This window comes from Pangasianodon hypophthalmus, chromosome 13 (genome assembly GCF_027358585.1).
Source record: "Pangasianodon hypophthalmus isolate fPanHyp1 chromosome 13, fPanHyp1.pri, whole genome shotgun sequence".
NCBI classification, from domain to species: domain Eukaryota; kingdom Metazoa; phylum Chordata; class Actinopteri; order Siluriformes; family Pangasiidae; genus Pangasianodon; species Pangasianodon hypophthalmus.
Window position 1 is genome coordinate 4531126 of NC_069722.1, and position 24114 is coordinate 4555239.

The 24114-nt window shown below is 39.0% G+C and overlaps 1 protein-coding gene across 11 annotated transcripts in view; it reads left to right on the forward strand.

The window, feature by feature from the left end:
* The first annotated feature begins 10387 nt into the window (after positions 1-10387).
* Positions 10388-24114, forward strand: part of ezh1 (enhancer of zeste 1 polycomb repressive complex 2 subunit) — a 29273-nt gene continuing 15546 nt past the window's right edge. For 3 of the 11 annotated variants that reach the window (XM_053239228.1, XM_053239227.1, XM_053239229.1), the window contains exons 1-8: positions 13867-14118; positions 17293-17439; positions 17778-17903; positions 20105-20227; positions 20969-21086; positions 21770-21982; positions 22552-22654; positions 22756-22919. In XM_053239228.1, the coding sequence (XP_053095203.1) occupies positions 17296-17439; positions 17778-17903; positions 20105-20227; positions 20969-21086; positions 21770-21982; positions 22552-22654; positions 22756-22919 (991 nt within the window). In that variant the 5' untranslated portion in view covers positions 13867-14118; positions 17293-17295. Of the gene's footprint in view, positions 10643-13864; positions 14119-17283; positions 17440-17777; positions 17904-20104; positions 20228-20968; positions 21087-21769; positions 21983-22551; positions 22655-22755; positions 22920-24114 lie in introns of those variants that run through there. The other 8 variants (XM_053239224.1, XM_053239225.1, XM_053239222.1 and 5 more) reach the window with 8 other exon arrangements.

Sequence of the window (24114 nt, forward strand, 5' to 3'; positions counted from 1 at the left end):
CATTTCCTTAAAGGGGTGGTGGACTCACACAATGGGACAGAAGCCACAGATAGGGCGGGCTGCTGTTGTGTAGACCACCTCTCTCTCTCTCTCTCTCTCTCTCTCTCTCTGTTTCCCACTATTCTCATTCTGTCTCTCTGTCTGTCAGGACCCACTCCCACTCTCACTCTGTCATTGTTTGTCTCCCTCATTTTTTCTTTCTCTCAGATCTCCTCCAAAGCCAACACTGACTGCTCCAATGGAACCAATTTCAGTAACCTCAAACCCACATTGAAGTGACTGGCTTATTTTGACTAGAATGTCACAGCATTAAGGTCAGCACCTGTTTCGCAAACAGTCCAGCGAAGGTTCAGTGAAAGGACAAAATAGTTCCGCAGGTATGTGAAATAATACTGCTTGGTTGCGTTCGAGGTTGCTGTGGTTTGCAGTTTGACATAAAATGTCCATCAAGAGAAACAGTCCTGCTGCAATATTCTGAACCTGATGATCTTCAGAGTAGGAAGAGCTTAATTTTACAGCTTCACTGTGTCCCTCTAAATATTGGCACTGTACAAGTTGTTCCTCTTATTTTCATCCAGTATTTTTTGAAGGACTAAAACGTTTATTTTAATGAGATTACCAGTGTGGGAACCTTCTTTTTTTATATTTCCATCTTACCAAGTTATATTTTCATAGTGTTTTAAGCTATATGATTACAAACCTTTGGTCTTGTGACCCACAAAAGAAATTTGGATGTAAAATACAGCCAAAGTCCATGCTTCTGAGAGGAGCAACAGAAAAGCGTTCGCAAGTTCAAATCTTGATGCCGCAGCCATCCTCGGCCGGGAACCGAGTGAGCGACGTTGTTGGAGCTCTCTGGGTGAAAAGGATGGCTTTACTCTCTCTCTCCCCTGTTAATTACAGTGACGCTAGCCAATTATGGGTGTCAGTGAGCTTGTGTATGCGGAAGAGTGTGGATATCACTTTTGTCCATGCGTATGACACTGCAGTGTGATGAAAAGATGTAGCCGATATTGATCTTTGCTTCACATGTCCCGGACGGAGTGTGTTAGCCTTTACCCTCCCTGAGTTATAGCTGTCATACGATAGCAGAGAGCTGGGAAATTGGGGATAAAATAAATGGTAAAGTAAAAAAATAATAAATAAATAAATAAATACAGTCCAAGTCAAGCACAAAAAACAGTAGAGCACTAAGCAAACAAATCCAAACAGATAGAAGACAGTAGGCGATATCCTGGCAATCAGAGAAGTGTTAAATAGTAATATACAGGTTCAGGATTGTCATACATGGAAGTGGGTTTCTAGCACGTTCTTGCTCATGGAGGAACAGGTGGGTGTAAGGCAGGTCTCTTGATTAGAAGGACAGGGATGCTGAGAGCTGACGTGTTTCTAGAGATGGGCGTGACAGAGTTATTATGAATCTGATGCAAAAATTTAACCAATACAGTAGAATTCATAACTCAATTACTATGCAAGGTGGGGTCCAAAAGTCTGAGACCACAATGAAAATCTGGAATTTTTTATTTATTTAAAACTGAAAATAAACAGAATGGTTTAGCATTTTGAAAATTTTGTGAAAATAACATGAAACGTATTGACTATTCTTGACTATTGGTAGATTTCTAGGTCATTATTTAAATTTAAACAAATTTGTGATATTGACCATGTTAACTGCTTTGTACAAAAGGACAGATTTTTCCGTGACTCTTATCCCTTCCATTGAAGCAAGTGTTCAGACGACACGCTGATGGATTTGATCTAACATGGATAATCAATTTCTCTGTATCAGCTCGAGTGCACACTGTCATTAAAGCAAAAAGACGACGTACCAAACAGTAAGAAACTCTGAAATTCATGTAATTACTTTCTAATTTTCACTCAAGTATTTGCTGATATCGTTTGTAATGAAAAACTTGGTAATTGATGTAATTGAAACACTAGTGCTCTCAGACTTTTGGACCCCACTGTACATTAAGGTTATTTGAAGGTTTGCTCGCGGGAATGCGTCTTAAAAGGTACAATTAGGTGACGGAAGCAGTTGTTTCTTTTCTTATGACCTCCTTCATATAAAATCCAAGAAAACCCAGCACCTTCATCATCATTCAAACTCTTTCAAATTTTGCAAAAGAGCAAGTTTGTGTGTTGCTGATAGATTGTAACAGCTATGGTCAGTAATTGTACACCAATTGTACACCATGTTACCTATATGATAGATGAACCTAATAAAATTTCATAATAATAAGCTACAACATTTTTGTTTAAAACACATTGGTAGTTTAATAAAAGGTTTTAACAATCGACATAACTGGTTTCTGTAGTTGTTCTTCCTGTGCAGCTCTGTGAAAGCTCCTTTTTCTTTGATAAAGTTTAAATTTGTGTATATTTCTTGGGATGTCTTGCTTGAGTGGCTTATTTCTTTTAACAGTCACTAAGTCTTAAGTCATTAAAGTAATGCGTGTTCTCTGTGAGACGCAACATTTGATTTACTCCTCTGTTTTAGGTCAGTGTCATGTTGACCCACATGGACTAGTCCATTTTCAGTATTAAATCATACACACATGTCCTGATGTTCTTCTGCTGGTTGTGTAATGAGTGCAAAACACTCAGACTCTGAGACAATGTCACCCGTCTGCACTATGCTACCTCCACCATGCTTTACACCAGGATACTTTTTAAAAGTTTTGGTTTGCATGCATTTACCAAAAAGTTCAGTTTCTATCTCAGGTGTCCATAGAACACGGCTTGAGAAGTGGTTCTGGTTGGTCTTTACCAAACTTCAGCCTAGTGGCTATGTTCAGCAAATTTCTCAGTAGTTGCATCCCATGAACACCACTCAGGTGATGAGATGACTGTGGATGCTTAGCGTTCACTTAATGGTTCTTTCTTGCCTGTTTAGAGATTTTATGCTATTAACATCAGTGTATAAATTCTATACCAATGGTGCTCAATGTTTTCCAATTGTGTCTTTCTAGACTGTGAAGTCTTATGAACTCTAATGACTTAACCTCTTAGGTCCTCTGAAATTTCAATCACATCATGTCATATTGCACTGGAACAGCATTATGTAGTGAAGAGTAAGTAACTAAAATTGTATATTATAACCAGATCAGTGAGCAGTGGAAAGGTTACATTTTAGCAACAATTAATGCAGAAATCCATATCTCCCTCCAGATGGTTAATTGCAGAAAACATGAGAGCTGGTTTTGCTTGGAGTTTCAATGTTGAAAGAAGGCAATTCAACCCAGAACCATTAGGCGGATGTTGGGAATAGCAAAATCAACAGTTTTGATTATGTTGCAACAAAAACAAAAACCCAATGGTATATGATACAGACATTCAAGGACAAATGGCCGGAGACGGGCGAATAAAAAGTAAAACAACTGTCAACCGATAATAGCAACAACTTCCTCAGAGCAGAGATGAGGTACTGTTTACAGAAGCAAGATGCATTTACACTAAAAAAAAAAAATAGAAAAGCCACAGTGATGTTTAGCAAGAACTAACAAAAGTCCTGAAAGATGGTTCTATGGACAATAAACACAAAGAAAAAACATTCAAGAGTGGCAATTTGGCAATTATAAATTTCACAGATTTTTATCCAATTGCGACACAGAGTTGGGCAATCAAGGGTTAAATGATTACTCAAACTTATTTCTATTAACTGTTTCTGCAACATATGGCCAGTTACCTTGAATGAGAATTTTAACATTTCCCTGTGCTGAAAAAAAGAAGTAAACAAGAGACCTGTTTTCAAAAAAATGGAGGTCTAAGGGCAAGTGCTGAATTTAGTCACTGAAGATTTATGCAAAACATAATGTTGAGTGTTTTCAGTAGCATGTATTTGTAATATGAGCCCTAGAAATGGGTAATTAGTCCTTTAAGAGATGAGCTACCTTCCCAGAGGGAAGTTTTGTGGTTATGAATTCCCCTAGTGCAACGGGTAGCATTGCCACCTCACAGCTCCAGAGTCTGGAGTTCGATCCTGAGCTTGAGTTATTGTATGTGTGGAGTTTCCAATGTTCTCTGGGATCTCCATTTCCCAAAAGCATGTGGTGAGCGTATTGGCTACACTAAATTGCCCTGGTGTGAATGTGTGTGTGCATGGTGTCCTGTGATGGACTGGTGTCCTATCCAGCATGTATTCCGACCTCACACACAGTTTTCCCAGGATAGATTCCAGATCCTCCATTACCAGGGTATTGAAGTTAAATGAATGGATGATAGATTTTGTGGGTTTGATGCATGGATACCATAATATCTTTGGATAAGTGTAAGCATCATTGTTGTGTCAAGGATTTGTCGTTGCGGTTCCTAAGGCGACAAGCACTATGTGTTCAAGTTTGTGTCGGTTTCTGTTTAGGTCCTGTCTCCACCCCCAGTTTTGTCATTTGCTAATTGCCTGATTGCATGCACCTATTTCGAATTAGTTCTTGATTAGATTGCCTTTATAGAACCTCTTGTGTCTTTGGTTCATTGTGAAGTCTCATCATTGTTAACGTGCATTAATTGATTTCCTTTGTTCTCGTTAGCCATATTTCTAGTTACTTCCATGTTTCGGACCGTGCCTGTTATCTTTTGATTACTGATCATGGACATTTCTGATGGTCCTGTGATCTGATATATGCTATGGATTATTGGATTCTGCCTCAACTCATACCTTCAAACATCTTATTTCCTTCTTACAGACATTACCTGGTTGTTTTGAATTTGTGTCATATAAAAATGTTCTTGTGTTGTGTGTTTTTTGTACTACACTACCCCCCCAACAGGGTTTTTAGACTGACAGGGCTTTTAGTACATTTAGACCCTAACCTTGTGACCCAGTAGGAGGATGTATATATTGATAAAGTCTTCAATGCACTTCTGTAAGTCGCTTTGGGTAAGGGTGTTTGCCAAATGCCATAATGTAAATGTAGTCATTTATTTTGCTCTTAGACATCATTCTTTTCTCAGAAAAGGGAAATATGTTGAAATTCTTGCATGTTGTAATCGTATGATCTACAGATGTAGTGGATAGAGATTGGGAAAAACGCTTGAGTATTCCATTAAGGAATTCCTGAGAGTTGAACTTACAGCATTTTGGTTACTGATGCAGAACGTTACCTGGTATGTCTACAAAAATATGGCTTGAAAAATAGTACAGAACTACAGAAACAGCTTGTAATTCTACACTGGGGAAAACAAAGGGAGATTCAGGATGGTGTCTCAACCATTGTTCTGTGTTTTTAATGGCTCAAAACACTGTTCGTGCAGACTTAGCTACAATGTTATGTAATAATCCTGAGAGAGAGCGAGAGAGAGAGCGAGAGAGAGAGAGAGAGAGAGACAGAGAGGCTACTCCAACCTGATGGGACTACGCTGGGGGTTCTGGAAGCAGAACTCCAAATTTGTTTCAAAAAGCAAGACAGATGACAAATCCTTACCCCCCTCAAGGAACATCCTGCTCTGTTATTGACGCATGTTCAGTGTGAGGCCTGCCACTGACGCATGTACAGCACAAGTCTGACCACTGGCACACATGCATAGCAGGGTGCTGATGGTGCAAGAAGAAGCAAAAGTCGTTTCTCTGGGGCAAAGCCTCGAATAAAAGCCACACACACATTGATATATACGTCATCAAACAATTCCCTTTGCTCTCGTTCTACTGGGCTCGGGTTCTGCGTATTGATGCCGGCCAAATGATTTCCACATTTCATCCAGGATGCTTTTTTTTGGTGTTCCAGCACTGCTTTGTTTCTGGATGCGACGGCAGATTGAGTTACAGAGACCAAAGCGTGAGGTTTAATGCGATTTACAAACAAGATAATGTGTCAGGGTTTTGGTTCTGTTACCAAGTACAGATGGTACTGTGTGGTAGATTGTAGAGATGATGATGGTTTTGATTCTGGCTGAAATGAGCATGTAGCGCTCTGAATATGTGGTGGTTTTTTTTTTTTTTTTTTTTTTGTTAAGTCTAAAGACGCTGATATCACTCATAAGCCTGAGCAGGGAAGTTTCTGCTTGGCCTTGACAGATTATCCTCCGTCTCAGGAGCCAAAGCCAACATACTTGGTTTACATTACGCAAAATGCCAAAAATCTGACAGATAAGCTCTCCGTCTTATGCCTTATCTCCCTGATTATACTCGCTCTTGTTGTAACATCCAGGATAAATTTGACATAAATCAGAGAGTAGCCTTTTAGTTTCAGTAACTCCGTCCATCATCAAGCTTCATCCTTATACATCCCCCCCACAAAGACCCAAAACACCTGCATGCATCGAATTAGCCAAGATTTCCACGCCAACCTCCCGAAGTCTAATCCACAATTCCCAAAAATTGCATAATGTGAAGTCCACACAAAGATCTACTCCACTCCAAAATAAATATCTGCACAAAAGATCTGCAAATAAATACTCGGAGGAGCCAATTTATTAAATCTTTTATTTATACAGCAAGGCAGTTGTGATTAAATCGTTTTCCCATCGCTCAAACCCACACACATTTGGACCTCCTTCTGAAAGCTACAAAAAATGGAAACATGATGTTGTTTATGCAGCGCGTATGGCCGGTCGGAGTGATGGGAAACCATTGGGAACGACTCCAAGAGAGGCATACTGGGAATATGTAAAGAGGATGAATTTTTTTGTGCGGATAAATCAAGCTTGGGATAAGAACAAAGAGTCTTCTCTGTATTGCTTTTACATTTCTATGTATTGATTTGCATAGCTGAGCAGTTGTGGGTTCTTGTCCAAGGGACCAACAGTGGTTCTTCTGGGATTTGAACTTACAACTTTCCAGCTGAGCTACCACTGGTATGGGGCCAAGAATATAACATCAATGAAGGTCAAGAGGTTTGCCTTTACATTCAACTTATTCAGTTGATGCTTCAATCCAAGTGGTTTACAATAGAGATAGGATACAACTGAGCAGTTGAGGGTTAAGGGTCTTGCTCAAGGGCTCAACAGGTTGATGGTGCCAGGATTTGAAATCACGACCTTCCAGTCACTAGCCACTTGCAGCACAGTGAGTGAAAGTACACCTAGATAGACCTGTATACTTATGATATACACTTATCTGGGATTTGCGACTTGATCTGGACTTGATTCTACTGACTTTTGCATGATTTGACATTCTGTACTTGAGTAGCAGCTTAGAGCAGCTTAGATTAGACTTGACTTGGATGTGAAGGTGAGTCTATTAGTCTATTAGAATGGAACCCTGGTGTGTTTTCCTCTCTGTGCAGGTCTTTAGTCAGATGAGAACATAGCAATTACACTCGGGTGCAGACCAAAACAACCAGCCCAAGAGCATCTAAGCATGGTTGTAATGCAATGAAAATGTGATTCGACTCTGAATCAACTCAACTACAGGAAGTGAACCAAATGTGCCATGTGTTTTGGGTTGGATCTTTTTTTTTTTTTTTTTGTAAACACAGCCTGCTAACCTGAGCCACGAGGTCCAAACTGAACCAAAGGACAGTAGAGCAGCAGAAATACAGTGGAAAACTGCACAGAGAAAACCTGGTTGTGATACGCATGTGATTTTCATGATTGCTGTCCACACTTGGTAAAGGTTTGTTAACCATTTCCTGTTATTTCTGACCAATGAATGAAAGAGTTTTACGAGTACGTTCTCAGCCCAACGCACTCCTCAGACCTTTTTTTCCTTTACTTTTTTGCTTTTTTTGTCTGTTTCATTATGTATAATATGAAGCCAAACCAAACCAAATAGCAAACAAATCAAAGTTATTCATTTCGCTCTGATTCAGACTTGGCAAACAGACTAATAAGTGTAAAAGCGTCCTTAGACTTGACTCGGACTTGAGAGCTGCTCACCTGGAGTTCGTCTTGAACATAAGTGACACAAACACACACACATTATTCAGATGGAGAGAGCTATGCTATTTCTGCATATTTAAGTGTTCTTAAAAGATCTGAGGTGTTCTTGAAGAGAATCCGCAGAGCAAATGCTCTGTATTGCACCATCATGGATGCACCATTTAAAAAAATGATCATGATTTTTCTAACTTTTTTGTTTGTTTGTTTGTTTGTTGTTTGTTATATGAAAATAATCAATGACACACCCTGACATGGAGTGGATCATTTTCCAAAAACAGCACCTCCAACAAGAGGAATAAGTGTTTTGTTGCTCTTATACCACAGCTATTTGCCTCAGATATGAGTGAGATGGTGACATTCAAGCCTGGTGGAAGACTGAAATCATTTTTGCAGAAGAAGAAGAGCCAGATGCTGAGTGTGTGTCCAGGAGGAGCTGGTATGAGAAATACATCTGGTTTATCGGGAGCGGTCTTAAAAATACACGGATCAGGTGACGGATATGAAAATGTTGGCAGAATGCCCACTGAATCCCTTTACAGAGACTTGTATGACTCCTCTGCTCAAGCATGCAGGGAAAAAAAGATTACATTTTCAAGGTGAGTGTGTTCTTCTGTACTGAATATATCTATAATTATAATCATTTATATAGGTATAACAATATGCATAATATTTACCATTATTTATCTGCATGTGTGAAAAATGCAGTGACCTGATTTGAAATATTGAATTCTGGCTTACTGAATATTTTTCAGGCTTTATTCCATGTTACAGCTTGATTACTCAACCCCAGCACCTGTAAGCACACTCTTCAAAAAGCATTCTTCAGGGGTTTGTGTTCTATAAAGGTCACACACACACACACACACACACACACACAGGTGCATTTTACACATGTGGATTTTAGATATATCACACTTTTTTCTTTCACATGCTTTTAATTTTTCGCAAGCAGTACATGTGTTTTTATTTTGTTGCATAATATTCACTTGATGTCACGTGTGTTTACTTGAGTGCACATGTCCAGCTTCCATCATTTTCCAAGTGATCATATACTACTCAAAATCATGTGTGAAAATCATATGATCAAAACTATATGAGAAACGTACTGAATGTGATGTTAGGGAAACACCATGTTGTAGGATAAGGGTTCTACATAGAACCTTTAAGCGTTCTCCTAAAGGAACAACTGAAGAATCCTTAAGAATTTTTAATTATTTCTTTTCTCCTAATAGTATCTCTTATTAAAAATATTTCTATGAGTCACTTTGTTTCTAAGTACACAGTTGTACCAAAATGAGCACTGATTAGTTTTATAATTGTTATTGACAGTAATTTAATTTGTGTCCTCCCAAAATGTTTGAGTCACCAGCTGGCCCCAGTTGATGAGGGATGTGATCAATGTGGTGTAAGAACATGGGGGTTTGAGGGTCTTATTGAGTTGCAAAAATGACATCATGGTGCCATCTGGTGGAGGAAAACTGTTCCATGCAACTTGAAGAAGGAAAGAGTTTTAAACTGAAATCTGCTTTAAATCTTCTTTTCAGGCCTACTAGCTCACCAAAGGAGACCCCATCATCTACAGTAAGCACTTTATTCTCACTGTAGCCTCAGATTCCTGTTCTTGGCTGACAGAAGTGGAGCCTGATGTAAACCTCAATGTTTAAAGTGTTGTGAGATGCTTTTCTGCTCACCACGGTTGTAAAGAGTGGTTATTTGAGTTACCATAGCCTTCCTGTGAGCTCAAACCAGCTGTCCTTTCTCCTCTGATCTTTTTCATCAACAAGGTGTTTCTAGCTGCAGAACTGCTGCTCACTGGATGTTTTTTGTTTTTCGCACCATTCTGTGTAAACTCTAGAGACACACAAACACTGTTGTGCGTCAAAAGCCCAGGATAGTTCATACAGTTATCCAATCAGCCAATCGTGTGGCAGCTGTGCAATGCATAAAATCAGCTACAGGCCAAGATCTCCACCTAACATTCGCATCCAACATCAGAATGGAGAAATCTCATCTCAGCTGCTCCATTCTGATGTTTGATGGAGTGGAGATCTTGGCCTGTATCTGATTTTATGCATTGTACTGCTCCACATGATTGGCTGGTTGGATAGTTGTATGAATGTGCAGGTGTACAGGTGTTCCTAATAAAGTGGACGGTGAGTGTATATGTAGCCTACTGTGGGTTTCTAACGTGTGCCAGGACATGTTTAGGGTGTCGAGATGTGCATAATAATGTGCACCCAAGTTCTTTGGAATGAATGAATGAATGAATGAATGTTTGCCTCTAAGTATAAACTTGGACGCTCATGCAGACTCTGCGTCATTCCAGCTGTGCTCTCGCGCTCGCTGTGAGTCATCAGCGGGGCAGTTCCGCAGCGCTCGCGCCCTCTGCCTGGAGCAAGAGAAGCAAACAGCTCGCGCTGCACGGAGCGTCGGAGAAAATGCCTCTACTCGGAGGCTGTGTCCCATTCCGTACCCTGGTCCACTAGCTAGTGCACTCAGGGGTAGTGCATAGTGTGTTAACCGATTAGCGCGCGAGCACTTGGGTACAGTTAAACCTCTGTAATCGGAACTTACTTTGACGTCATCACTGTTTTCCTTTCAGTAGCACGAGCCAGACGCGGCTAGCCAGTGCGTTAGCTTATTAGCCATCAGCTGAGAGCAATATGTGAATAGTACACCGCAGCTGAGCACGCGGAGGAAGCTTAGAGAAACAGGTGAACAGAACTGTGTATTTGTTGTTCGGTTGTCTGAGTAACGGTTACAGGAATTGTGGGAACGGAAACAGTGGCCAGGTGCGCGTGCTGCTGCTCCGTCAAGCAACCAGGTAATCTAACGGTCCGGAACTCACCAGTGATGACGTAAAATCACCTTTAATGAATAAAGTCCACGTGTTATAAGACATTTTACGCTTTTAAATTGGGGGTGGGGTGGGGGGGGATGATAATAATAATAATAACAATAATAACACCCATGATCTTTATAAAGGTCACAATAATAATAGCCTAACATAATAGCTATTAATAATAATAATAATAATAACAATAATAATAATAATAATAATAATAGTAATAATAATAATGATCTTTGTAAAGGTCACACTAATAATAGCCTAAACATAATAGCTATTAATAATAATAATAATAATAATAATAATAATAATAATAATAATCATCATCATCATCTTTGTAAAGGTCACACTAATAATAGCCTAAACATAATAGCTATTATTATTATTATTATTATTATTATTATTACTACTACTACTACTATTTACAAAGTGTAGTAGAGTTATTTACAAAGATCTGATTTACCATTTAATTATGTTGTGTAGTGTTTAATCTGACTGTGTATTATTTAAGCCATCCCTGTAGTATTTAATAAGGCTGTGTGGTATTTAATCTAGCTGTATAGTATTTAATAAGGCTGTGTGGTATTTAATCTAGCTGTATAGTATTAATAAGGCTGTGTGGTATTTAATCTAGCTGTATAGTATTTAATAATGCTGTGTAGTATTTAATCTAGCTGTATAGTATTTAATAATGCTGTGTGGTATTTAATCTAGCTGTATAGTATTTAATAATGCTGTGTGGTATTTAATCTAGCTGTATAGTATTTAATAAGGCTGTGTGGTATTTAATCTAGGTGTATAGTATTTAATAAGGCTGTGTAGTATTTAATCTAGCTGTATAGTATTTAATAAGGCTGTGTAGTATTTAATCTAGCTGTATAGTATTTAATAAGGCTGTGTGGTATTTAATCTAGCTGTATAGTATTTAATAAGGCTGTGTGGTATTTAATCTAGCTGTATAGTATTTAATAAGGCTGTGTAGTATTTTATTTTGCTCTGTGTATTATTTAATCCGGTCATGCAGTATTTAATCAGACTGTGTGGTATTTAAGCAAGTTGTGTAATGTTTTATTCAGCTGTGTAGCATTTAATCAAGTTGTGGAGTATTTAATCTGTGTAGTATTTAATCTAGCTGTATAGTATATAATAAGGCTGTGTAGTATTTAATCTAGCTGTATAGTATTTAATAAGGCTGTGTGGTATTTAATCTAGCTGTATAGTATTTAATAAGGCTGTGTGGTATTTAATCTAGCTGTATAGTATTTAATAAGGCTGTGTGGTATTTAATCTAGCTGTATAGTATTTAATAAGGCTGTGTAGTATTTTATTTTGCTCTGTGTATTATTTAATCCGGTCATGCAGTATTTAATCAGACTGTGTGGTATTTAAGCAAGTTGTGTAATGTTTTATTCAGCTGTGTAGCATTTAATCAAGTTGTGGAGTATTTAATCTGTGTAGTATTTAATCTGGTTTTGTAGTATTTAATTTGGTTGTGTAGAATTTGATCATGTCATGTAGTATATAATTACGTTGTGTAATATTTCTTCAGGCTGTGTAGTATTTAATCCAGCTGCGAGGTGTTTAATCAGGTTGTATACTTTTGAATCATGATGTGTAGTATTTAATCAGGCTGTGTAGAATTTAATAAAGATGTATAGTATCATGTGTAGTATTTAATGAAGCTGTGTAGTATTTAATCAGGTTGTGTAGTATTTCATAAAGTTGTATAGTATCATGTGTAGTATTTAATGAGGCTGTGTAGTATTTGATCAGGTTGTGTAGTATTTAATCAGGCTGTGTAGGATTTAATAAAGTTGTATGGTATCATGAGTAGTATTTAATCAGGCTGTGTAGTATTTAATAAAGTTGTATAGTATCACGTGTAGTATTTAATCAGGTTTTGTAGTATTTAATAAAGTTGTATAGTAACATGTGTGGTATTTAATCAGGCTGTGTAGGATTTGATCAAGTTGTGTAGTATTTAATCAGGCTGTGTAGTATTTAATAAAGTTGTATAGTGTCATGTGTAGTAATGAATCAGGCTGTGTAGTATTTAATCAGGTTGTGTAGTATTTAATAAAGTTGTTTAGTACCGTGTGTAGTATTTAATGAGGCTGTGTAGTATATAATCAGGCTGTGTAGTATTTGATCAGGTTGTGTAGTATTTAAGCAAGTTGTGTAGTATTTAATAAAGTTGTATAGTGTTGTGTGTAGTATTTAATGAGGCTGTGTAGTATTTAATAAAGTTGTATAGTATCATGTGTAGTATTTAATCAGGTTGTGTAGTATTTAATAAAGTTGTATAGTATCACGTGTAGTATTTAATCAGGTTGTGTAGTATTTAATAAAGTTGTATAGTATCATGTGTAGTATTTAATGAGGCTGTGTAGTATTTAATAAAGTTGTATAGTACCGTGTGTAGTATTTAATCAGGTTGCGTAGTATTTAATCAGGTTGTGAAGTATTTACTAAAGTTGTATAGTATCATGTGTAGTATTTAATCAGGTTGTGTAGTATTTAATCAGGTTGTGTAGTATCATGTGTGGTATTTAATCAGGCTGTGTAGTATTTAATCAGGTTGTGTAGTATTTAATCAGGCTGTGTAGTATTTAATAAAGGTTTATAGTATCATGTGTGGTATTTAATCAGGTTGTGTAGTATTTAATAAAGTTGTATAGTATCATGTGTAGTATTTAATCAGGCTGTGTAGTATTTAATAAAGTTGTGTAGTGTTATGTGTAGTATTTAATCAGGTTGTGTAGTATTTAATAAAGTTGTATGGTATCATGTGTAGTATTTAATCAGGCTGTGTAGTATTTAATAAAGTTGTGTAGTGTTATGTGTAGTATTTAATCAGGTTGTGTAGTATTTAATAAAGTTGTATAGTATCATGTGTAGTATTTAATCAGGTTGTGTAGTATTTAATAAAGTTGTATAGTATCATGTGTAGTATTTAATGAGGCTGTGTGGTATTTAATGAGGCTGAGTAGTATTTAATAAAGTTGAAGAGTGTTATGTGTAGTATTTAATCAGGTTGTGTAGTATTTAATAAAGTTGTATAGTATCATGTGTAGTATTTAATCAGGTTGTGTAGTATTTCATAAAGTTGTACAGTATCATGTGTGGTATTTAATGAGGCTGTGTAGTATTTAATGAGGCTGTGTAGTATTCGGTACTGTAGGGGGTGTTTTTTATCCCTCCGCGCTCTACGACGCTGCTAATAAACACGTCACCCCGAGCTCGGTCCGAGTCAGGCGAAGTGCGCAGCTCCAAATTGTGTAACTAACAGCCTCGGCATGCTCGCGGAGGCCCGAGGAGTTGTCGCGCGCACTCAGCAGTACCGGAAGGTTTCCGTGGGCGAGCTATCTGTGTTTTCGGTGCTGGGACGCCTTTGCTGCTGTTTTTCGGAGAGGGGGGACGCGGAGTTCTGCGCGTGAGCCGCTGGAGTGACGGTAGGTAACGGTGTGTGTGAGACTGCGACGGTTAATCCGCACGCGCGCGAGTGTGTTTTTGCTGCGTTATTGCTTATTTCTTCTCGCGCTGTAAATCCAAACGTTTGCTGTGTGACGGAGTTGTCATGTTGATGAAGTATTTTCAGCCTAATGCCAGTTCGCATGCCAGCGAGCGCTTCATGCACGCGCCTCCGGTACGGAAGCCTCGAGCCTCTTTTTTTGATCTTTTATGTCCTCCAAAAAATTTTAACCTTCACATTTATTAGACTTTGGTGCTTGTGTGAAGAAGTGAAAAGCTGCGAAACGTGCAAAAGTGTGACCTACGCACTTCTCCGTGCCGTTTTGCTATGGCCTCACGCGAGCACGGTGGACACGCCCACTTCCAGCGAGCAGCGCGTGCTCCTCTCGCAGACAGCGTGTCACGCGCGGCCCTGGATGACGCCCTCCGTTACCGATTTTAGCCTAACACTTACAGGCGTTCATCTCAGAGTGAAATAAAAGCACTGTGATTCAGCAGAGACAGCGTTTAAAGCATCCGTTTATTTCCGGAAATGACGAGAAAACGAGGAAGGGATTTAAATCCTTTTAAAAATGGTGAACGTCAGTTCTGTTTTGCTTCCAGCAGGGGGCGCGCGCGAACATGCTACAGGGAATCAACCAATCATGGATGCTTTCAGTGACAAAGTTTGAGTCATGTGCAGGATTTGTGAGGCCCCTCTGTCTGACACAGTGTGTGTGTGTCTGTGTGTGTGTGTGTGTGTGTGTGTGTGTGTCAGTGAGTCACTGCAAGTGCGGGAAAGCTTCTGAAAAGCTGGAAAAGCTTTTCTGCTGGGATCTTTATAACCCCTGCATCACTGTAAGATGACTCAACATCTATAAAAGTACTGTGAAAACAAAGAAATTTCCAAACTAAAGAGTAGAAATCCTCCTATCACACACACACACACACACACACACACACACACAGAGAGAGAGAGACCCCTAGGGGTGAAACACAGTACCAGTATCTTTATCTGTACCTGTATCTGTTCAGTGCTCCAAATAACCATCATGGGATAGCTGAAAAGGTTTTCTAATTGTTTTTTAATTATTACCTATGAAAAACAGTGATAGAAATGACCTCACTGTCGGTAAATTCTGTCTGACAGTTCCAGTTTGTACCTGCCTACAATATTTTCCGACAAATTTAGTCAGCTTGGTCCTATTTCCCAAAATATAAACAAACGATTAGCCTAAAGTAAATCCCTCCCACCCTGACCAGGCAGTTACTAAGGATGAGTGAACGAACACTGTAAATGCTTTGCGCAGATTTATTTAATGAAAAATAATCCAGCTGTACAAACATTAAGGTCATTATATAAACATGTACAGTCATAATTCGGCTATTTCTTTTAGAGCCATTCAGCTTTTTATTCCTGAACTTTCCGCACTGCTTTGGAGTTTTTGAGGTTTGGATTAAACCCATTCAATTCAAGTGATCAGTCAAACAGGCTAATAACTATAAGAACTCTCTAATAAATATAATGACTGTGATAATGATGGGTTGTGATTTCCTTCACTGTAGCAGGATTGAAAAATCACAGACCGCCTGGCTACGCTTCATGAGCCCCTGGGAGACCAAGGACGCCATTTTGAGAAGCTCTGCCTTTGAGTGTCATCTGCAACCTCCAATTATAGTAATATTGTTGTTCTCCGTGCAGACTCCATTAACACAACGTGACCATGGGCTTCTATTATTAGCCATGTGTGGCCTGACGTATATTATTCCAGAAAGAAAAAAAAGTTATCGGTCCATTACAAGCCACCGTTTGATATACACAACCACGACAGGCGTCATTTTGTCATCCTGGAAAATCTTTCATTCAGGCTTAAAGCTGGACGTCCCATGAACGTCTGGCAAAGACGCCTGTTTTATTTATGAAGCGTCTTTGCTCGCTGTATTGTATCTTAACCGCTGTACTTTATTTATTTATTTATTTATGCAAGTGTCTCACGGTAGTGTGGAATGAGCTCAATTAAAAAGTTGTATTGATAATTCAGATTTCTTTTCAGTTCAAATTCATCACTTCATTGCTTTCGTTATTAGGACGCACAGAATTATTTATTTTTCTTCAGTAAGTACTTATTTATTGAAACGCTTTATCCTGGGTCACGATGGATCCTAAGTGTTTCCCAGGAATTCTGAGCGTGAAGTGGGAATACACCCCCGCGATGGGACGCCGTGATGATGTAAATGTTTTCAGCTTTTGCTTTACAATCAAATATGTGCTACGCAAATAAAGCCTGGGAGAGTCTGGGAGCTAGTGTTGTTTTTCCCACAAAAAAAAAAGCCTTCCCATTGATTTGCATGAATTTTTGCATTTAAAAAAACAAACACTTACAGAATCAAATGTAATTTTTATTCATTTTCTGCAGAAAGTAACATGTTAATATGTTTTTCTTTTTGTTTGAAATTCAGTTCATTGCATACTATACTACTATACTATAAAAAATAAATGCGTTTTATATAAATCACAGGTTTATATTAATGCACTCGTTCTAATACGGTATCGTTTCTATAGCAACAGCGTACACAGGGACTTGTACCGCAGACACTCCACACAATCTAACACTAATAATAAACTGATGTTTGTTTGTTATTTAACAAAGAAAAAAGTCTATACATCTTTTCTGTGAGGAGACGTTTATTTAACATTTAAGGAAGGAGTCTCCAGTGTCAGCAGCTCTAACTCTAACTAAGCTCATTTTTTTTTTTTTTTTATTATTATTAACTTCAAGGAAGAGAAATAAAAGAAAGGCTGGTGAGGGAACGACGTAAGTGACAAGAGGAAGTAAATTCATTCATGGACGTTCCCCAACATTAAATGTAACTATAAATGGATAAAACGGATGACGTGTTTTTCTTTAGTAAATAACAAATTGTAATTATTGGCAACTAGCTGTGCTATAAGAGGAATAAAACATATTTGGACATGCTGTTTTTGGAAAATAATCAACACCAAATGTTTTATTCTTTACTCTCCTATAAAAAAAAAAGTGGAATCCTGCATAAATCTTCAATCATGAGGATTTTATTTCCCTGTAATCGCTGACATTTAGGACAACTTTAGGGATCGGATGTGAAAGCCTGAACATGTGTGTTGAGTGTGTCTTCCTGTGTTTGAGGTGTCTTAGGCGATGGAGGTGATGGAGGAGGCATCCGGCGCTCGCTTCTGCCCCACTAAAGCCCCGGGCAGCCTGATGAAGTGGAGGAAGAGGGTCAAGTCCGAGTACATGAGGCTCAGGCAGCTGAAGCGCTTCCGCAAGGCTGAGGAGGTGAAGGTGAGGATGAGTGCTCACAATCCTGCACTCACATACACACAGTCAGTACCTCTTACTGTCAGGACCTTACTGAGGGATTTACTTTGTCTAGAACAGATCTGTCTTCCCCAATCCTTTGTCCTCATTACCTCTCTCTCTCTCTCTCTCTCTCTCTCTCTCTCAGTGATCAGTAATGTCTTAGCTGTTATTTCTGCTGTATCATTCGTCACCTGCTCATTTAGTCCATAAGCTGCATGGCTTAGAGTCTTTGACTTGAAAAGACAAAATGGTTTGTCGTGCTGAAAACCAGATCATTAGTTGTGTGTTTGTGTGTGTGTGTGTGTGTGTGTGCATTTCAGGCTCTGTTCCTGTCAAACAGGCGTAAGATTGAGGGAAGGACCGACCTGTTAAATGAGGAGTGGTCTAAGCTCAGGATCCAGTCCATCCCTCTGTCCACACCGAGTGGCTCACTGGCCAGCAAGAAGGTAAATGAAAAACAGACACAAACAGTCCTAGAACGCAAGAAAGAAAGTGAAACAGATTACAAGTAAGATCCTAAAGCAGCTTAAAACAGGGGTTCTCGCTCTTTTTTTAACCCATGGATCCTTTGTAGATAAATAATGATCAATATGATCAACTCCATTTTGGTCACAGCACCGTTCCACCATATTAGTCACGTTAGATTACGCGGTGCGTCCGCCATACAAGTCCCTGTGTATGAGCTGTTACTGTGAAAACAAGAACGTATTAGAATGAGTGTATGTTAGCTCATGTTACAGCTGGAGCTAACATCCGAGCCGTGCTGTTACACGAAAATAATGTAAAAGTTTTGACCAATCAGAGAATTTAGCTGCACTGTGGTATGTGTAAATGTGTACCATTATATTTATAGATGCTGTTACAGTTTTTATTCCTGAACTTTCTACCTACAGAAAATTCTAAACTGGTTACATCGCGTTAAAATAGATTCAAAACATTTACTACTATAGATTTTTTTAGTTTTATTAGAATTTCATTTAGATTTCATTTAATTTATTGAGCTTTAAATTAGAGAATGAGTCAATTAGGTTTATGACTACAGTAACTAGCTAAAATAATAACTATAACGTAGTATTTAACATTTATCTGCACATTTATCATGCCCTTGTCCTGAACTTTGAGACGGTACATGAACAGTACACTGAGAATTCAAATTGACACAAATTTTTATTTTCTCCAGCCGCTCCGCTGTGTGTTTCTTTAGTGTTTCTTTGGCGCTATAAGGATAATTTAGCTAACGAGTATTGAAAGTCTTGCAATCTTGCAATGGATGACACGAATCGTATTGCATCCGAATCATCAAATCATAATTTTTCATGCATCCAGTGTACACCAAAGGAGACAAAAAATGAAAGATGATGACAAAATAATGAAATAACAGTATAAATATTAAGAGTTAATGACACAGTAACTACAGTCTACACTAAACTACCCTTAAAAATGGTTCCGTTTGGCTCTCTTGATGGTTCTTCTGTTTGACTTTCTGGAGAAAACCTTCATGGTTCACTGCAAAACAATACAAAAGGAAAACGTTTTTCAGAGCAACGCCCAAAAAAGAACAATTTCAATTTCACGTAGCTTCCCTTATTGTTTGTAAGAATAATTTTCCAGCACAAAGAGTCTTTTATCATGGGAATTTTTTTAGTTCTATGTGTAATAGCTCCTTCAAACTTTAGGAAAACAAATTGGTTCTGCTATGGCATCACGCTAAAGAGTCTTTTTCTGACACCTTTATTTTTACTTTCCAAGTAAAACCACTGTATAAAGACAATATCCCTTAACTATCTAAAAAAATACCCTCAAGGATCTAAGAACCATTTGCAGTGGGAAATGTGACGTGTCCATAGGGAGTACTGTAATTGGTTCTCTGGCGAGAGCGACTTCTGCTGGTGGTGTGTGGGAGTGTCAGAGGTCACGGTGACGATAAGCATCCTTCCTCTAAACTTTTTTTTTTTTTTTTTTTTTAGCAAAAGCAGTACTTGCCATGGCGTTTTTCTCCATGTGACCAGGGCAGGTTCTAAACATATGGAGGCCCCCAGAATAAACCGGCTGCAAATACTGATCCATCTTCAAATGGCGCTGACGCGAATCGGCAGAATAAGGCTGCGTTTATTTTAATATACGTTTACAGTCAAAAATACATGATGACAGCTCACATACCTGCATCACGAGCTGCGCTTTCTTTGCGTGCCTGTTTAGCTTTTCGCTTAGCACCCCCCGAGGGATGCATTCGTTTCGGCGCCATCAGGCAGTATGCAGAAGAGTTGGATTTTGCTCATCACTGTACACAGTCTCTTCATGCATTAACTGGTGGTTCCACTTCAGGTGAGTGACAGTTATTTTATATCCAATGGACAAAGAGCCTGGTCTTACGCTGCCCGTCTTGACTGGTGAATGAGTGTATAGGTTTGTTATGGTTATGCTGCTCTGCCTATTGCTAGCGCCGGCCCTGCGTGTGACCCAGTGTTTGTTTAGTCTTACTTTACATGTGATCATGTGACAAATAACTTTTCATTTCTCTCAGTTACTGGATATGGTCTGCTTTAAATTCTACAACTACTAAGGAACTGGTGTGTTTGTGTGTGTGTGTGTGTGTGTGTGTGTGTGTGCGGGCGTGTGGGTGTGTGTGTCCACTCCGTCTCCGTAGCAGTGCATGGTGGAGTTCGGCTTTCCATCATTCCCCAGCCAGGCAGTTGCCATGAGACCCTTGACAACCGTTGCTGGGATACCATTCATGTACTCCTGGTCCCCCTTGCAGCAGAACTTCATGGTACTGCATGTGGCATGTGACAATACACACACACACACACACACTCACGCACGCACACGTCAGCTGAAATGAGAGAGAGAGAGATTGTGTGTGTGAATGAGAGAGAGAGAGAGAGAGAGAGAGAGAAATGAGATGGTCGTTTGTGAAAATAGGTCAGCTCTCAGATAAAGAAGGAGCTTTTTAAAACACCCACACTTCATACACACACACACACACTTTAATACCCACTCACTGACACACATAAATCCCCTGATGAACGCACACTCTTGCAGGTTTTCCCAAATACACCCACCAACATGTTTACACCCACTTTTACACACACACACACACTCACACTCACTTTCACATACAGACTCCAAAAAACTACTCTCTTCCAAGCTAACACAAACACACACACTGATGTACATAAATCCCTTTACACACACATTCACTTCCATGGTATGCACACACACACACAAAAAAAAAACACTCACTCTGGCAGGTTTTCCCAAATACACTCACCAACACGTTTACACCCACTCTTACACACGTCTCAGAAAACACACGCACACACACACAATCCAAATACTCACCCTTTTATTGACTCACACAGATACACTTACACACTTCAAACACCCACACACTTAAAGGGCCAAAACAAACACACACGGATGATGCATATTCTCAGTCCTATTATTTCAATGTGATATGCTGATATACTGTATAAATCTCTCTCTCTCTCTCTCTCTCTCTCTCTCTCAGGTGGAGGATGAAACATTTTTGCACAACATCCCTTATATGGGTGATGAGGTACTGGAGCAGGACGAAGCTTTTCTTGAGGAGCTCATAGACAACTATGATGGAGTCCATGGGGATAGGGGTAAACACACACACACACACACACACACACACATAGAGAGAGAGAGCTAATCTGTAAAACCTACCACCTTCTTATGCTTTTCATGCTCATTTGGATCTCTGCTGATTGACTTCATAAGCCTGTAGTTTTACACAAAATGTAAAAGTGCACAACTTTTTCAGTCTTACTCCGAGACACAGTTCATTCCTTTAACATTCGGTGTTTTCAGTAAAGATGTTTAAATAGGCTAAAACTACTGTACGCTAGCATTGTATTATGCCTATAGATTATTATTCCTAAGCTGACTCCGTTGAGCCGAGCCTCACGTAAAGCACAGGTTATTTAACAAAAGACAAAAGTGTTAAAATGAATTTAATTACACATTTCTGTTTAAAAATTCTGTTCGAAACTTCATGCTGTTTTAAGACACGTAGCAGAAAATTCATTAGCAAAACATGGCTGCCGTTCTCACACTACTAAAACCCTCTGACTGAATGTAGTGCAACCAATCAGAACGCAGAACCGTATCTAAAAAGAGTCTTTTTTGAAAATAATATTTGTGCGCTCATTAGCCCAAGGTTTTAGGCCCTATGCCTAGTGTGTGTGTGTGTGTATGTATATATTTTTTTTTTAAATACTGTTGCTTTTTCTCTAAATCTAAATAAAAGCATTACACGTGTGTGTGTGGGTGTGTGTGACTGCAGACAGAGGCTTCATAAACGACGAGATCTTTAAGGAGCTAGTGGAGGCGCTCAGTCAGTATTCGGATCAGGATGAAGAGGAGGAGAGCACGGAGGAGGAAGAGGAGGAGGAAGAGGAGAAAGAGCGATGTCTGAGGAAGAGCACAGGAGAGAGTCTGGCAGAGAACAAGGCCGGATCTCTGGCCTTTAAGAGGAAGCGCAGGAGAGTTGCTGAGGGTGAGATAAGTGACTGGCTGTCAGCTGGATTTATCTGTGTGTGTGTGTGTGTGTGTGTGTGTGTTTGATATGAATGACCCTGTTCCTTGTTATATCAAGATAAACCTGTTTGTCTTTGCAGCGTTGGGTTAGACTGACCGCCGGCGCACTATAACACACAAATACACACACACACAAACACACACACACATATTTATCAGATGGGACTGATTTTCTCTGACAGAATTTGAGGTGGCTAGGTGGAACGATGACACAGCAGGCAGTTCCTAGGTCTTCTGAGCTCAGATTACTGTCTCTGTGGAGTGTCACATCTTCTCCCTGCGTCCGTGAAGGTTTCCTCCCACTTCCCGAAGTCGATTGGCTAAGATAAATTGCCCGTAGGTGTGAATGAGTGTGTAAACGTGTGTGCATGTTGCCCTGCGATGCACTGGCACGCCATTCTGGCTGGATTCCCGCATCACGCCCGGTGTTCCCGGGATAGTCTCCAGATCCACCTCAATCCTGACCAGGATAAAGCGCTTACTGAAGATGAATGAATGGATGAAGTTTTCTCACTTTTGCTCCTCTAGGCAGTGAGCTGTCTCTCAGTAAGAAAATCCCTCATGACAAGATCTTCACTGCTATTGCATCCATGTTCCCTTACAAAGGCACGACGGAGGAGCTCAAGGAGAAGTAAGCACATTTCTCTCTTTCCTGTGCCTGCTACCAAAAAAAAAAAAATACTAAGAGCCAAGTAGTCTGTCTCTATCTCTAACTTTCTCTTTCTGTGTCAGGTATAAGGACCTGCTGGAGCCGGCGAGTACAGTAAAGCTTCCTCCTCTCTGCACACCCAACATGGACGGCCCCTTCGCCAAGTCCGTGCAGCGAGAACAGAGTCTGCACTCCTTCCACACACTCTTCTGCCGCCGCTGCTTCAAATACGACTGCTTCCTCCACCGTAAGAAAGCGCTCTCTCTCTCTGTCTCTCTTTCTCTCACACACGGTCATGAACTTTTTTTCCATAAAAATCATTCCAGTTATACCACAGCACTGTCAAATTCTCACATCTGATTGGTCAGAAGGTGTTGATTTATTTTCTAGCAGCAGTTCGGACAGCTGTAGTTCCAGCTGTAATTCAAATCACAGGCTCCTTCTAATAATTTATGGTTTCTATAGTAACAGCGAATTCACTGGGACTTGTATAGTCGACACACTACATTATAGTAAAAGGATTTAAAAATGTTATTTAATGAAGAAAAATGCATACTGATTGATATGGTGAAGTTTTCTGTGAGATGTTTATTTAGCATTTTTGGTTTAAAGTTTTACATTTGTTTGTCAGGAGGTTTATTTGTGTATCAGATGGTTTATTTGTGTATCAGATGGTTTATTTGTGTATCAGGGATTTTATTTGTGTATCAGGGATTTTATTTGTGTATCAGATGGTTTATTTGTGTATCGGGGATTTTATTTGTGTATCGGGGATTTTATTTGTGTATCGGGGATTTTATTTGTGTATCGGGGATTTTATTTGTGTATCAGATGGTTTATTTGTGCATCAGGGATTTTGTTTGTGTATCAGGGATTTTATTTGTGCATCAGATGGTTTATTTGTGCATCAGATGGTTTATTTGTGTATCAGATGGTTTATTTGTGTATCAGATGGTTTATTTGTGCATCAGATGGTTTATTTGTGCATCAGATGGTTTATTTGTGTATCAGAGAGTTTATTTGTGTATCAAATGGTTTATTTGTGTATCAGGGATTTTATTTGTGTATCTGGGATTTTATTTGTTCATCAGATGGTTTATTTGTGCATCAGGGATTTTATTTGTGTGTCGGGGATTTTATTTGTTCATCAGATGGTTTATTTGTGTATCGGGGATTTTATTTGTGTATCGGGGATTTTATTTGTGCATCAGATGGTTTATTTGTGTATCGGGGATTTTATTTGTGTATCAGGGATTTTATTTGTGTATCAGGGATTTTATTTGTTCATCAGATGGTTTATTTGTGTATCAGGGATTTTATTTGTGTATCGGGGATTTTATTTGTGCCTCAGATGTTTTATTTGTGCATCAGGGATGTTTTATTTGTGTATCAGGGATTTTATTTGTGTATCAGGGATTTTATTTGTGTATCAGGGATTTTAT